General features: G+C 39.3%; 1 protein-coding gene across 6 annotated transcripts in view; it reads right to left on the bottom strand.

Moving 5' to 3' along the window:
* LOC109916224 (splicing factor SWAP) overlaps positions 1–15454 on the bottom strand; it is a 108323-nt gene that overhangs the window by 41628 nt on the left and 51241 nt on the right. For all 6 annotated transcript variants that reach the window (XR_007264702.1, XM_048611776.1, XM_048611777.1 and 3 more), the window contains 2 exons: positions 13432–13603; positions 12611–12823 (listed from right to left, as the gene is read on the bottom strand). Coding sequence is in view for 5 of the 6 variants with exons in the window: in XM_048611776.1 (XP_048467733.1) it covers positions 12611–12823; positions 13432–13603 (385 nt within the window). In the remaining variant the exon portion in view is untranslated. The remainder of the gene's footprint in view (positions 1–12610; positions 12824–13431; positions 13604–15454) is intronic.

The raw sequence follows: 15454 nt of genomic DNA, 5'->3' as shown, positions 1-15454 counted from the left end.
CTTTGCCATATCAGATCATAAAGTTTCCTTTGAACGGACTGTGGGAATATTACATAATAAATCACAATTACCCATTTATTGTCCGTCCAAACTGTGCACAGAACAAGAACTGAACTGACAACATAAATAATGTTCAGCTGAGGCAATATCTGCAACTCAACAATTTAACCTAGCTCTAATGTTTCCAAACAATTAGCCCCAAAAACTTCATATTTCAATTTAAAAACATTACAGATCAATCAGTATAATCATTTAAGTGCGTAAAAATCTAATTTACTAAGACAACTTAATGCAGCTCTACCATTAATTCAACGTTTAAATGGTCATTGATCTAACCACTCAATATGCCAGCTTTATTACTTCGAACACAAAAGCAAAATCTCTGTTTCATAGGCACCATGGAAGCGTTATAGACCACAGTCTCAGTTTTCCAAATGGAGTCTTCAAAACTGCCCAATGGCCATGTATCTGGCATTGACCCCACATTACGTGCTCCAGCTATGTAAGGAAGAGCCTGTTTCAATAACACAGCAAGTTGATCCACAACTACACATTTCAAAGTTTCCAGATTTGATGCCCAGTCTATGCTGAGTTAGCTGAACTACTGGTGCCACTAATTTAGTCTGCCCAAATATACTTAGATACTATTCATGCAAACCACAACTGAATATCTATTATTTCATCCAGAGAACGTTGAGAACATGCAAAATCTCCAGGTTTACTCCCTATGTTAAACAGGAAAAGACTAATAGAGCAAAGGGGAGCTTAATAAAATGCATTACGTTATCTTTTAAGAACTCTTCCATTCTCTTCCTTTAAGAACCATCTGCATATCTGCTAATGTTTAAAACTATTCATCGAAAATTACAGTCGCAGACATCAAGACTCAAAATGTGCTGTCCTTTAGGATTGAAGAGTAAAATTTTTCTATGACCAAGTCAGGCTTAGGTTTGATCAGATGATGAATTTCAAACTAGTTTCCTTTAAATCTGATGTAATGGATAATCACTTATAATGGCACAGAACAATTCGATGCCAAAACAAATCTTCAGTGGAACAAAGCACCGTTTATGACATAAGTGATAATGCAGGCAAAACTGGAGCATATTCACAAAATTCTATGGAAACCTGTAATCCCACGGACCAGTGTTGTTAACATTTATAGTACTGCCTACAATACAAGTATACCCTTTCTTAAATATAAAGAACAAAACCGTACGCACTACTATGTGCAGGAATGAAACAGAAAAGAAAACATTTTGTCCAAACTCCCAGATGATTACTGCCATTAACGTTGTAAAATACACCTAGAGTCTGGACCTGATCAAGAATTAAATGTTAAACAATGTATTTTATGTACATGCAAAGGGCGTCTCTCTTAACTACATGGCATTTCAGAAACAATCCATTACACAGAGATAAAACCAGCCAAAATGTACAGTGTTGAGCCAAAGTGCAAAGTTTTGGGATTTCAGAACTTACTTTCATGTATTATTGTACCTGTAACAGGCAGTAAACACGTTTAGAGATTACATTGAGAAATTTACTGTGGAAAACAAATAAAGGAAGCAGTGAATCCCTGAGGTTTCATTGAGGTGAAGTAGATGGTTCAAATCTGATTATTTTGTATTAAGGAGGGGTTTTTGTTAGCAGGTTACACAACTCCTTACGATTGATTCCAGGGTGGCTAAACGAGATTAAGATTTCAGACTGACGTTATTCACATTCCTTAGAGAGAGGGGGGTTTCATGAGCTATGTCTTGTTTAAAACAGAGAATTCTTATGAATATATTTTGGCAAATAACGTTATTCCTTTGGTCATGACCGACTAACTATTCTATCTTAAAAATTCTTAAAGATTCCTTTAAAACAACTTTCTGTATTTTAGTCTTCAGAATTATGAAAAGCATTTAAACTAATTCTCAACTTATGTTATTTCCAAAAGACATTCGAAAGAGAGTGGCAGTCTTGTGTATCTCCCAAGGCATTTAGTTTATATTAATGAAGGTTATTTGTGAGACCAAGGTTTCATTAGCACCACGAGGGAGGGAGTGAAAAACAAACATGACAGATTGTGATGGGATGTTGCTTGCTTATGAAAACAGCTGCAGAGGACTGTGAACAAAAAAGAAAATTGGGATGATTAAATTTATTAAATAAGCTCATCACATTAGTTTTGGAAATCATGGCCGATACCAATCAAATCAATGTGTGTATTTAAAGATTAGTAGCAATATTTATCCCGAGTACAGACAAATTTTAAAGGTTAGTGTCTGTTTTTGTTGGGAGGCATTTAGATGTATAGAGGTTTTTCACATTTAGTCAATTCACAGTCATCAACTAAGGAACACAGAACAATGCTTCAAGATTGAAGTGGAGTACTGTCAGCAACATAAAGAAACCAGGACAATGATTTCCAAATTCATGTTGTCTCTTTACAGCCTGAAAATCAGTTCCCAACATTATGCTCTGAATTGTCTGACAGGGGGTGGCATAAAGAGAGAAAAAGCAGCAGCAGGGAGGACAGGAAAGTCCTTTGCATTCTTCACTGCATCTGCATGGCATGGTTAGACTAGCAAATAGAGAAAATTTGCACAAATATAAAAGAAAACAATTCTGTATTTACACATTATTTACGAGGACACCGTGAGCGGGGCAGCATTGTGGCTCATTGGTAAGCACCGCTGCCTCACAGCACCAGGGACCCAGGTTTAATTCTAGCCTCAGATGGAAGCTTGCACGTTTTCTCCATGTCTACCCTCTAGGTGCTCCAGTTTCCTCCCATAGTCCGAAGATGTGCAAGTTAGATGGATTGGCCACACTAAATTGTCCTATAGTGTCCAGGGATGTTCAGGCTAGGAGGATTAGCTATGGGAAATGCACGGTTACAGGAGCAGGGTGGGGGCTGGGTCTGGGTGGGATGATCTTTGGAGGGTCAGTGCAGAGTCAATGAGCCAAAAGCTCTTTCTGCACCGTAGGGATTCTGTAATTATATTCAGACAGAATGTATGAATTAGGGCTGGCTGAACATAATAATAACTGCTCCTTATATATGCAATTCAGAATTTAAATGTTCTCAGCAAAGAAAACAGAAATCCCTAGAAGAAACAGATGGAATGACAACTCTCCAATTACAAAGTTGATCACATACAAGTGCTCAGAACCGCATAATTCTTACTGGGACAAAACAGCATAATCATTTGCAACCACTAGAATGCCAGACTGGGTGTCTGGAACATCCACTGACATTCACAATTTCAAATTGGATCTCACATTTCCTTACATTCCCATTTTGGTATCTAATTTTAATGCATGTAAGCAGCTCTGGATTGGCCAGTATTTAAGTTGTAAGTAGGAGGAGTAGAAACTGACCATTCAGCCCATCAGGTCTTGTATGCTATTCAATGAGATCATGGCTGGCCTGATAATTCTCAATTTCACTTTCCAATCTTTACCCCATGACTCTTGAACCCCTTACTGATTAAAATTTTCTCTATCTTAGCTTTGAATATATTTAATGACCGAACCTGCAATAAAGAATTCCACTGTTTCACACCTCTCTGACAGAAGAAATTTGTCATCTCCGTATTAAATGGGTGACTCCTTACTCCGAGATTAGGCCCTCTGGTCTTAGATTATCCCACAAGGGGCAACAACCAATCCCTAACAATCCATCTAAGAATCCTCTATGTTTGCAGAAGATCTCTGACATTCTTCTAAACCCAATATACTCAACCTCTGAAGAATCAGAATCAACCTAGTGAACCTCATCCGGTCGGCACACAATGCCAGTACATTATTCCTTAGATGAAAGCATCAAAACTGTTCAATGCATTCCAGGCGTGGTCTGACCAATTTTACCAAGACCTCCCTACTTATATACTCCATTCCCTTTAAAACAAAGGCCAACCTAACTGCCCATCTCTAATAATCCATGGATTGGCCATCCCTACTTTTTCTAGCTAAAGTGGTAATGAGCTGCCTTCTTAAAATGCCGCCGTCCTCATTATGTAAATACACCCACAGCTCTATTGGAAAGGAGCTCTACAATTTTGACCCAGTGACAGTGATGGAACGGCGCTAAAGTTCTAATCAAAGTATATGTGAATGTTCCCAAGTGTCTGCTGCTCTTGTCCTTCTAGGTGGTAGAGGTCTAAGGTTTGAAAGGTCTGTTGAAATAAACAAAAACAAAATTTAATGGGAAAACTCAGCAGCCCTGGCATCTGCAGAGTTAATGTTTTGGGTTCAGTGACCCTTCATGAGAACTGATTACAGTTAGGAAAAGGTTAAGATATATGCTGAAGATGGGGTGAGGGTGAAGAATAAATGATAGATGGAGCCCAACAAGAAAAACAGTTGAAAACCAAAAGAACTGCGGATACTGTAAATCAGAAACAAAAACAGATCAGGAAAAACAGTTGGGCAGACAAAGGAATGGGATGATGATAGCCTGAGAGAACCAACAGCTGCTAATGGAGACTATTAGTGATTGAAATGGTAGCAGCCCATGTTAAAACAAGGCCTGGTGAGTGAGGTTACGGTAAGAACACTGTTGAACTTGATACTGAGTCCTGAAGACTGCAGGGGTCCCAAGCAGAAAATGAAGTGTTCTTTCAGCTTGCGCTAAGCTTTGCTGGAACACTGCACTGAGACAGAGATTTTGGCCGGGGAACATGGTGGCGTGTTGACGTAGCAGGCCAAAAAACAAACATAACACAGGAAGCTCAGGGTCATTTTGTGGAAGTTGAATGCAAGCTGGATGAACAGCATCTCATTTTCTGCACAGGATCCCTGCAGCCTTCAGGTACATAATTCTTCAAATTTTGCGTCACATATAAACAGGGTCGTTAAAAAGTTTGTTTGCTCAGACCTTTGAGTATAGGAGTTGGGAAGTCATACTGAGGTTCGACAGGACATTGGTGAGGCTTCTTCTGGAATGCAATGTTCAGCTCATGTTGCCTAGTTATAGGAAGGATACTATTAAGCTGGACAGCGTTCAGAAGGGATTTACCAGAAGAATGTTGCTGGATGTGGAAGGTTTGAGTTATGAATAAAGGCTGGATAGGCAGGGACTTTTTTCACTGGAGCGTCGGAGGTTGAGAAGATGACCTTATAGAAGTTTATAAAATAATGAGGGATATAAATAGAGTTAATGGTAGTTGTCTAGGGGGCACATTTTTAAGGTGAGATGAGACAGATTTAAAAAAGACATGAAGGGCAATTTTTTTTTACACAGAGGGTGATCTGTGCGTGGAATGAACTTCCTGAGGAAGTGGTTGATGCGGGTACAATTACAACGTTTAAAAGACACAATTGGCTAAGTACATAAATAGGAAAGATTTGGAGCTATACGGGCCAGAAGCAGGCAGGTGAGACTTATTTAGGGATTATGGTCGGCATGAACTAGTTAGACCAAAGGGTCTGTTTCCTTTCTGTATGACTCTATGACTCAATATTGAGCTTCACAATTTTAGGGCCTGAGTACCTTCTCCCATGCCCTTACCCCTACCCCCACACACCAGGCCTCATCATCACATGGGCTGTTACCATAAACTACCCATTGTCAGCCACTAATGGTCTCCATTAGCAGCAATTCATTCTCCCAGCCTGACCTTTACCCATGCCTTTGTATAACCAACTGTTGCTCCCTCTCTCTCTGTGCTCCATTTACATCTATAGTTTACTCCTCGCCACCACCCCCCCGACCATTTGATCTTCAGCATATATAGCAAACCTTTCCGAGCTAGAATTAGTTCTGAAGAGTCACTGGACCCAAAACATGAACTCTACTTTCTCTTCACAGATGCTGCCAGACCTGCTGAGTTTTTCCAGCAATTTCATAGAATCCCTACAGTGTGGAAACAGGCTCTTCGGCCCAACAAGTCCACACCAACCCTCGGAGCATCCTACCTATAACCCACCTAATCTACAAATCCCTGAACATTATCAGCAATTTAGCATGGCCAATCCACCTAGGCTGCACATCTTTGGACTGTGGGAGGAAACCGGAGCACCGGGAGGAAACCCACACATACATGGGGAGAATATGCAAACTCCACACAGACAGTCACCCAAGGGTAGAACTGAACCCGGGTCCCTGATGCTGTGAGGCAGCAATGCTAACCATTGACCCACCATGCCACCCTTCTGCGTTTGTTTCTGATTTCCAGCATCCTCTGCTCTTTGGGGTTTTTTTGCTGTTGGAAGAGCTTGATGACTTCCTGCCGCAGCGCACCTTGTACAGCGACCAATGTACGTCAGTGGTGAAGGAAGTGAAAGGTGAAGATGGGGTGTCAATCAAGTGGGTTGCTTTGAACTTTGAGTGTGTCTTTGGAACCACACCCATCCAGGCATGTGGAGAGTATTCAATCATACTTTTGATCTGAGAATGAAAATATTTGTGGAGCCTCCTCTTTCTATTAGCTGCTTATTTTCCCACTACCATTCACAAATAGATGAGGCAGGACAAAGTTTCACTTTGTTCTGTGTACCACACGCTGTTTTTGTTCTTTAGCATGCAACTAGCCCTGTGTTGTAACTTCAGCAGATTGACTCCTCACTTTTACATACGCCTGCTGGCGACACATATTGACTGGACAGTAACGGTAGAGTGAGAGACACACTGGCCCATGAAGATGCTGATTATAATAAACAAAAGACTGTGGATGTTGGAGATCTGAAACCAACAGAAACAGAAATTAATGGAGAAACTCAAGAGGTCTGGTGAGAAAACACAGCTAACGTTTTGAGCCCAGTGAATCTTCTTCAGAACCAGAAACTGATTGTGGTTGAATACAAATCTGCTGATAGCGCACTGCACCTCGTGAATGCCCAGTTTTGAGCTGCTAGATCTTTTCAGAAGCTTTAAAAAAATTACATTTAACTTGGTGAAGGATTCACACAACACAATGGTAGGTGTGCTCTGTGTGAAGACAAAACTTCACTGTCACGGGAAATGTGCGATAGTCTTTCCTGTTAATACTGCAATGGACAGATGCATCTGCAACAGGTAGTTTGATGAGGACAAGCGCTGGTGGATTTTTTCTCTTATTATATCCCTCACTATCTGCCATAGACCTAGTCTGGCAGATAAGCCTTTATGGGCTCAGGCAGCTCAGTCAGTCGTGGTGATCCTAAACTACTCTTGGTGATGGCTGTTGGACTTCTCCATCACAGTATATTCTGTGCCCTGCCACCTTGAATACTTCCTTCGAGTGGTGTTCAACATGAGGCGCACTGATTCATAAGGTGAGGAAGGGCAGTAAGTGGTATATGAGAGGTTTCATTGCCCACCTCTGACCTCATGCCATGAAATTTTGTGGGGCCTGGCGTCAATGTCAAGGACTCCCAAGGAAATACTTTTTCAATATTAAGCCTCAATCTTACACCATAAGGAGCATATTCAAAAGCTCCTGCTGACTAAAACATTCAATTTACCCAGTGCCTTTTGTCTTTCTTCCCCTCCCCTTTTGTTAACGAAATAAAAACCAATTTTCCAGCTCTCATATGTCCTGAAAAAAGTCACATTAGACACAATATGTTAACTTTGTTTTGCTCTCCACAAATGTTGTCAGACCTGCTGAGTATCTCCAGAACTTTCTGTTTCCATTTCAGATCTGCAGCATCTGAGTACTTTGCTTTCACTCAATTTACCATGTCTGATCATTTAATTTGGGGGCAAAACAAAGTAACCAAAGCAGACAGGCCTCACCACCTTGACTAGAAAAAGAACTTATCTTCACCCGATTCCAGTTATGCAGTGGCTCTACCTGCATATGTCATTCGTGTTCCTGCTCTATCTCTGTAAAACGTCTGAGGCACAAAATCGTTTTAGTTTGCACAGCAGCCTTCATACATAGAATTATTGCAAAAATAATTCTTTACAACATCCGCCCAGATATTTTACTTACGAATCAACAGCAATGGTGGGAGTTAATTCACACTGCAAATAGTATAGAGAGGAGAGTTGTCGTCAATTAGGCCTCCCACGCAAAGCACAACCAAATTCCAGTTTCAGAAGTTTAATTCATTTTTTATACTTCATCTGGAACATAATACATTAATTTAATTTCTTTATACTATTGCACATAACCTATTCACCTGTATAGAGTTATTAGGCTCAGTGGGTTGCATGTTCAGTCACAAAGTTATGGACTCAAGCCCCACTCAAAAGTTTGAACACTAAATGTAGGCAAACACTCACAACGGCACTACTGAGTGAATGCTGCAATACTCAAAATGTCATCATTAAGATGTCTGGTTTCCACGGTGCATGTGAAAGATCCATTGGCACTATTTTGAAGTGGAGCAGAAGTAATCTTTGTAACCAACCTGGAGAATATTTACTCCTCAATCAACATCCCAAAAACAGATTATTTGGTCATTACTTGGATGCTTGTAGGAGTTTGTTGTGCATAAAATGACTAGCGTGTTTCCTCCATTACCACAGTAAGTACACTTCAAGAAGAATAAGGTATAAAGTGCTAAAGGAAGATCCTGAAGTTATGAATGGCACTATGTAAATACAAGTTTGCTTTTTTCGAAAAAAGGAATGACATTCTTCTATTTATCAAATAACTGCAAACAAACTTAGTTTCTTGTCCAGTTGTTTTTGAAGCCCTTAACCTTAACTGGGGTTTGAATACAGACTGTGTACCCTCCAATAGTCAAAACAATAACAAACTCAGGGAGCATTACAAGACATGCCAATTAGTTCCTTATAAATATCTACACGTGGGGGCATCCAGTAAATCATTGGATGGTCAGAGTGTAAACCGCAAGCAATTTCTCCATTTTTTCATCAGCAGTCCCGCTGACATTAATCAATATGCCATGATATCAGTATCGGTGTCAAACACTTCTTTATCATTACTGCTTATGCAACTGCAAAGTAACTTTTAAATCAACTTGCATTTATACATGACTTTAAAAGAGAAACACAATCTAAAGCACTGCACATTAACAAATTTGAAACCAAGTCACAAAGAAATATTAGGACAAGTGACAAATAGCCTGTTTAAAGTGGCAGATTTAAAGAAGCATCTTAAAGTGTCAAGCAGAGGGGTTTAACGAAGGAATCAGGGAGATTAGGGCCCAGGCAGACCATGAAACCATGGCTGCGAACAGCACAATAATTAAAACTGGAGATGTTCAAGAGGCCAGAACTGATGGAGTGCACACAGTTGAGGGCTACAGGAAGTTACTGAGACATGGACTGGTGGAGTGGTGAAGCCATTAAAGAATTTGAAAACAAGGTTAAATGTGATATCAGGCAGTCTCTCTCTGCTTTTTTTTTGGTAATTTGGAAAAAAAAATCATTTGCAATCATTATGGAGTCATTGAGACATGGAAAGACAATTCAGCTAGAGTCAGTGCCAGCTTTGTATAATGCAACGAAGTTAGTAGATAGTCAAATAGTTCTCCACAGCTTCCATTGGCAAATATTTAAATACCACATTCTGCAGACTAAGATAACACAAGTCTGAGCTTTGTCAGCACTTAATTTCTGAGATATTGCTTTTAGGGTATTATATAAATGCCAATCACTGTTTGCTTGAGCAAATGGTCATCTAAATTACAGAGCAGTGCTCAGTGAAGCTTAGCTAAATTAGGTCAGTTTAATTAGCTACTAACTAGCCTGATAATTTACAAACCTTGCCAATGCTTTCATCACATGAAATTCCTGAAATTTTTAAACAGAATTTTTAGAATTGCATGCTTCTATTCTATCAGTATAGACCAGGCCCCGTGGTTGTAGCGAATGAAAAAGCCAAATTCATTTTCAACACAGAGGGCTGCAGTGCTTTGGGGATCATATTTCATCATTTTATTCATTTCTTGTGAAAGTCATAAACCATTGTCCTTTGTGAAGGGGTATCTCTACTATTCAATTAAAATCAGCTGATGATGAACAGTGCAACTGGGAAATAAATGCAGTTCCATTACAACAAATTACATTTAAAACTAGGATGAATAGTATAGCAACGATGAGTACAACCAAATCTCAACATGTGGTAGAATTATAATATGTACTCTCAGTTTGCTCTTTAGAGATACATGAAATCGTGTACTGAGAACTGCCTTTAAATGTAGATACAGAATATCTGTTTAAACTCTTAACACATCTATAAAACAAATGTCTGCACATATTACCCATCAACTTTCCATTATGAATTCCAATCCCCACATTTATACCAGAAATTACTTATGTGAGCATTCCATACTGTTAACACACCCTCCTGCCAGGAGAGGTATTGCAGCGTGTTTGCTAGAAAAGAGCATGTCATTACAGTGTGCTATGTCTACTAAGATGGCTCCATAATACTCAGGACATAAAATCTTTTACAGGGAATATAAAAATAAAACTGGATACCAGACCTTAAAACAGCATCTAAGTAAGTTTACAAACTACAAGTCATGTCAAATGAGCCATATTCATCATTGAGGAGTTGCTGCAATTTTTGTGGGGTTTGGAAACTTTTTTTTGCTCATGTCTTTGTCTACCAAAAAAATTCTATGCACATAATTCATCAAAACAGAATCAGAAAAGTATACTCTACATTTTCTAATTTTCATATAGTTCAGCTGTTTTCAAATCATATAATCCCCCAGAAAGACAGTCGTCCTCAACAGCACTCAACAACTTATTTGAACAAAATCTGTAGCCAAGACATTTAGCTTGGTATGTCTCTCAGCATATGATGACTACAAGCAACTCAAATGTACGTTTGGGAAGCTTTGAGGGCCACAAGAACCAGCAAAATTCCATAGCAATCTTTAACCTCATCCAAGGTTCAGTATGTACCACATGCAACCATCATTAAGTCAGGGTACCAGAGGTACTCAACTTGGTAAAGCTACAACACAGGATGATATCACTCTTCTTTCACTTGTTGCCTGATCAAAATCCTGAAACTTCTGTCTTAACAGTGCTGTGCATATAATTTTATCAGCTGAACTGCAACAATCCATGGAGGATCACCACTAACTTCTTAAGGGCTATTAGGAGTAAACCACAAATGCTGGCCTTGCCAGAGGCACCCAGCAAAAATAATTAATAAAATTTCCATAATTCAAGTTTGTAGCAAGATTATACACTCAGGGAAGTTGTAGACTCTCTTTCTCTCCACAAGTTCTTTTCCAAAAGTTACGCATTAACTCTCTGCTTTGAGTTCCACGCATGAATGACAAGTTAGGGCAGATAAAAAGAAAATTAAACAATATTTTCCGATCACTATTAAGAACGTAAGCACTTACTCAGCATAAGTTTCCAAACAACAGATAGACTACAAAAGCAACCCCTGAAACTTGTAAATCCAGCCTAAAACTGGACAGGCTGCAGAAAGACTTGGACCAACTAGGAGAGTAAGCAAACAAGTGGCAGACGGGGTACAATGTGGGAAAGTGCAAGGCTGCACTTTGGTAGGAAGACGAGGCATAGACTATTCTCTAAACAGGAAAACTTCAGAAATCTTTGTGAAGGGCTTTAAGAGCCCTAAGGCAGGGTTCTCTTAAGGTTAACGTACAGGGTTCAGTTGGCAGTTAGGAAGGCAAATGCAATGTTAGCATTCATTTCAACAGGCTAGAATACAACAGCAGATACATACTGCTGAGGCTGTATGAGAATCTGGTCAGATTGCATTTAGAACACAGAGCAGTTTTGGGCCCCGTATCTAAGGAAGGATGTGTTGGCCTTGGAAGGGGTCAAGAGGAGGTTTTACAAGAATGATCCTGGGCATGAAGGGCTGAGCATATGAGGAGCAGTTGAGGACTCTAGGTCTGTACTCTATGGAGTTTAGAAGGATTGGGCGGGGAGTATCTGAATGAAACTTACAGAATATGGAGAGGCCTGGCTAGAGTGGATGTCGATTGGTATTTCCACTCGTAGGAGAGACTAGAACCTCAGGACACAGCCTCAAAGTGAAGGGATGACCCTTTTGAGCTAAGATGAGGAGGAATTTCATCAGCCAGAGGGTGGTGATTCTGTGGAAATCAGTGCTACAAAGGGCTGTGGAGGCAGAGTCAGAGTGTATTTTAGCCAGAGATGGATAGGCTCTTGAATGGAAAGGGGATCAAGGGTTACGGGGTGGTGGCAGGGCGATAAGGTTGAGAAACATATCAGCCATGATCAACTTGCAGAGCAGGCTCAATAACCCAACTAGCCTAATTCTGTCGCTAAATCTTATGATCTAAAGCAAAAGCTCAAGTAAAGTTGTCTAATTTGTTCTTGTTTGGCACTCCCATGATTGGACTTGTTTGTCTGATTTGGAAAGGTATATTCTTAGCTTTACCAGGTCTTTGCTGGATGCAAAGGTACGTTGTGATATATACAAAGTAACTAAGCAAACTCACTGTGCGCATTTGATTTTGACAGTTTCATTGCATACATTTGGTACCTTTTAAATCAAAACATGCACAACCGAATGCATTTAGAATGTGGAAACTAAAACACAGAAGACAGTTACAGCTTTTTGTTATGACAATAAACATTTCACTTCAAGCAAATGAGCAATTTCCTATTTGAACAAATCCTAAATTTAATTTCAATCGTAGAATTTGAACAGTCACTAGAAAAACATGCTTTCTACAAACATCATGCTTGTTAACATACCTTGCTTAGCCTCTATTTCTTCTGCAGTAAGCTGGGGTTTTTTCTCCTCTGGAGGAAGGGAAGGAACTATATCTTTAGTTGAATCGATGTTGGAGGCTTCCTGTACATCATGGTCCTCATCACTATCATCATCGAGTTTTACACGCTTTTTCTCAAGAGGGAGCATGTCATTTTCTTTTGCTTTTATTGCAAAACAGATTGGTGCAAAAGATGCTACGAGAAAAGTATTTGGAAAGTAAGGAAAATTTTCCAGGGTCACAAAACTTATAACTTATCTCAATAATGGTGAATTTATAATAGTTTCAAAATTGAACATATTTCTGATCATTGTGCACACTAGCTTCTTTCACAATTCTGTGTAAGAATTTTCCTTTCCTTTGCCCAGGACATTCAGTACAAGCAGCACGCAAGGTCACTAAGTAAACAGTATTCAATGCTGAACGTAGCCAACACCATTTTTCTGAGGAATAATGAGGATAAAGTACCCTGTAAACACTGAACAAAGCTCAAAATAATTTGATTGCCTGAAGCCCATTTTCCAAAGTGTGCACTAAATGTACTAAATAGTCCTGAGCATTGAATATTTTCCAAGTGGAGTTAGTTAAAATTGAACTGAAGTAGAGTAATACAGTAAATGATCAGGATTAGGTTTGGATGGAAACATATCAGCACTAACAACTGTGGTCTTTTCTCTTTTCACATGCTTACAGATCCGTTGCTTACATACATCTCCTTGGTTAGACTTAAAAAATTTCTAGCAGCCACATTAAAAAAATCTCCAATAAATTATCTTAATGCAAGATATGACAGCCTATACTTACCTTTTATTAGTTTTCCATCATTAACAGTCTTATCAGTAGAAAGAGTGCAGTCTGTTTGGGTCATCACAGCACCAGATATACTTGTATTGGTTACTTCCTGCTGTGCTTCAAACTGTAAGACATCTGTTGTGCTGCTTTCAGAACATACAAGAGTGCTTGACGCTACAGTCTCCTGCAAGAAACGATAAATTAGAAATAAAAGGCATTAAAGACTAATTTTAAAGTCATAAAAATCTGGATGTTATACAAATTCACGTTGCAAAGGCCTACAATTGGAAGACAGAAACTAATGAAGGTTACCTCCAAACTTCCTTGTACATCAATTAAAACCTTTTACCTTCAATGATTCTTTCAATCTCAACCTCTCAGTACAAGATGCACTTGATAAATTGAGATGTTACAGCCCCGATCTATATTTGGTCCCCCATCAAAGTTTTAGGATACTTATCATTCTCCCACAGAGAATGAGTAGTGCAGACTAACTAACAAAGAAACAAGGACCAGGATGAAACAAGCTGGTGAAGCATCAACATCAGCATCAGCATCAGCATCAGCATAATTTCACCAACAGCTAGCACCATCACCACGAGGACAAAATATATTAGAATAATCTGAGGAATATATCATGCAGAGGTTAGAAAAACCTAGGGAATGTGCAAATTAATACACGTGCTCAAAATCGTGAAGGGTTTTGTGAAGGAGTACCCATTTGTACCAGTGGGTGTTGTTAATAAAGATAACAAATAAAAACTCATTGCTAAAGAACCAGTGGAAAAAAAACTAAGCGAGTTACAATCTGGAATACCAACCTACTAGGGTGATGGAAGCAAATTTGGCAGTAACATTCTAAAGGAAAACTGAATGCATAAATTAAGAAAGGGAAAATATTTTTGAGCTAAACGGAAAGAAACTATAGGCAATTAGCTTTCAAAGAACCAGCACAGACTCAATGGGCTGAATAGCCTCATTTTTATGCTTTTTTTCTCAGAATAAGCAAGCCCAAATCAGAAGTTTAAGAATGACATTCCTTCATTGATCAGACAATTTGCAGCAAAGCACAACAATATCAGGCATGAAAATTGACAATTTTAAAGTCAGTTTGGAACAACAAAAGCACTACAGCAGTCAAGTCACCACACAATGCTTTGTGAAAGCATATAAATTACTTAATGACTTGCAGAAATGAAAGAAGAAATCCCTGTGTCATTGTCCCAGAAGAAAGCCGGGGAAAAAAGTAATATTAATCTTTAAAGTACTTGGCAATTTATAACCATTATAAGCAGAATAATTTTTAAAAGGCTGAAACTTTTAAATGCTGATGTTGATAGGGACTTGGGTGCCCTCATACAAGCAACACAATAGGTTACCATGCAATTAGGAAGGCAATAGGCAGTTTGCTTTTATTGCAAGGCAACTGGAGTACTGTACAAGAATGAAGACACCTTGCTATAACTGCGCAGAGCTTTGCTGCAACACATCTGGAATACTCTGCGAATTTTTAACCTTCACAGCCAAGGAAGGATACACTTGCCCAAGAGGCAGTACTACAAAGGTTCAAGATTGCTTGGTTTGTTCCTGCAATAAAAATGACAGAACTATAGAATTGTACAGTGCAGAACGAGGCCATTTGGTCCATGGTGCCTACACCGGTTTTATTACCTAGTGCCAATCTCCTTCCTTTGCCCCATCTCCTTGCACACTATTTCTATCCAAATAACCATCCACTACCCTTGTGAATGCCTCAATTGAACCTGCCATCATCACATTTCTAGGCAGTGCACTCCAGATCCTAACTACTAACTATTTCACACAACACTCTTACTTCTTTTGCACATCATTTTAAGTCTTGCTCTTTTTTTGTTCACAAATGGGAACAGCTTCTCTGTATTTAGTCTGCGCAGCTCGTAGGTAATTTTGAAAACCTTGATCAGATCTCCTCTCAGCCTTCTTCTCTCTAAGAACAGTCTCAACTTCTTTAATCTATCCATATCACCAAAATTTCTCATTCCTGGAGCCATTCCTG

Source organism: Rhincodon typus, chromosome 24, assembly GCF_021869965.1.
Source record: "Rhincodon typus isolate 14 chromosome 24, sRhiTyp1.1, whole genome shotgun sequence".
NCBI classification, from domain to species: Eukaryota; Metazoa; Chordata; class Chondrichthyes; order Orectolobiformes; family Rhincodontidae; genus Rhincodon; species Rhincodon typus.
The sequence above is the reverse complement of the archived record's forward strand: the minus strand, read 5'-3'. Positions and strand labels throughout refer to the sequence as shown.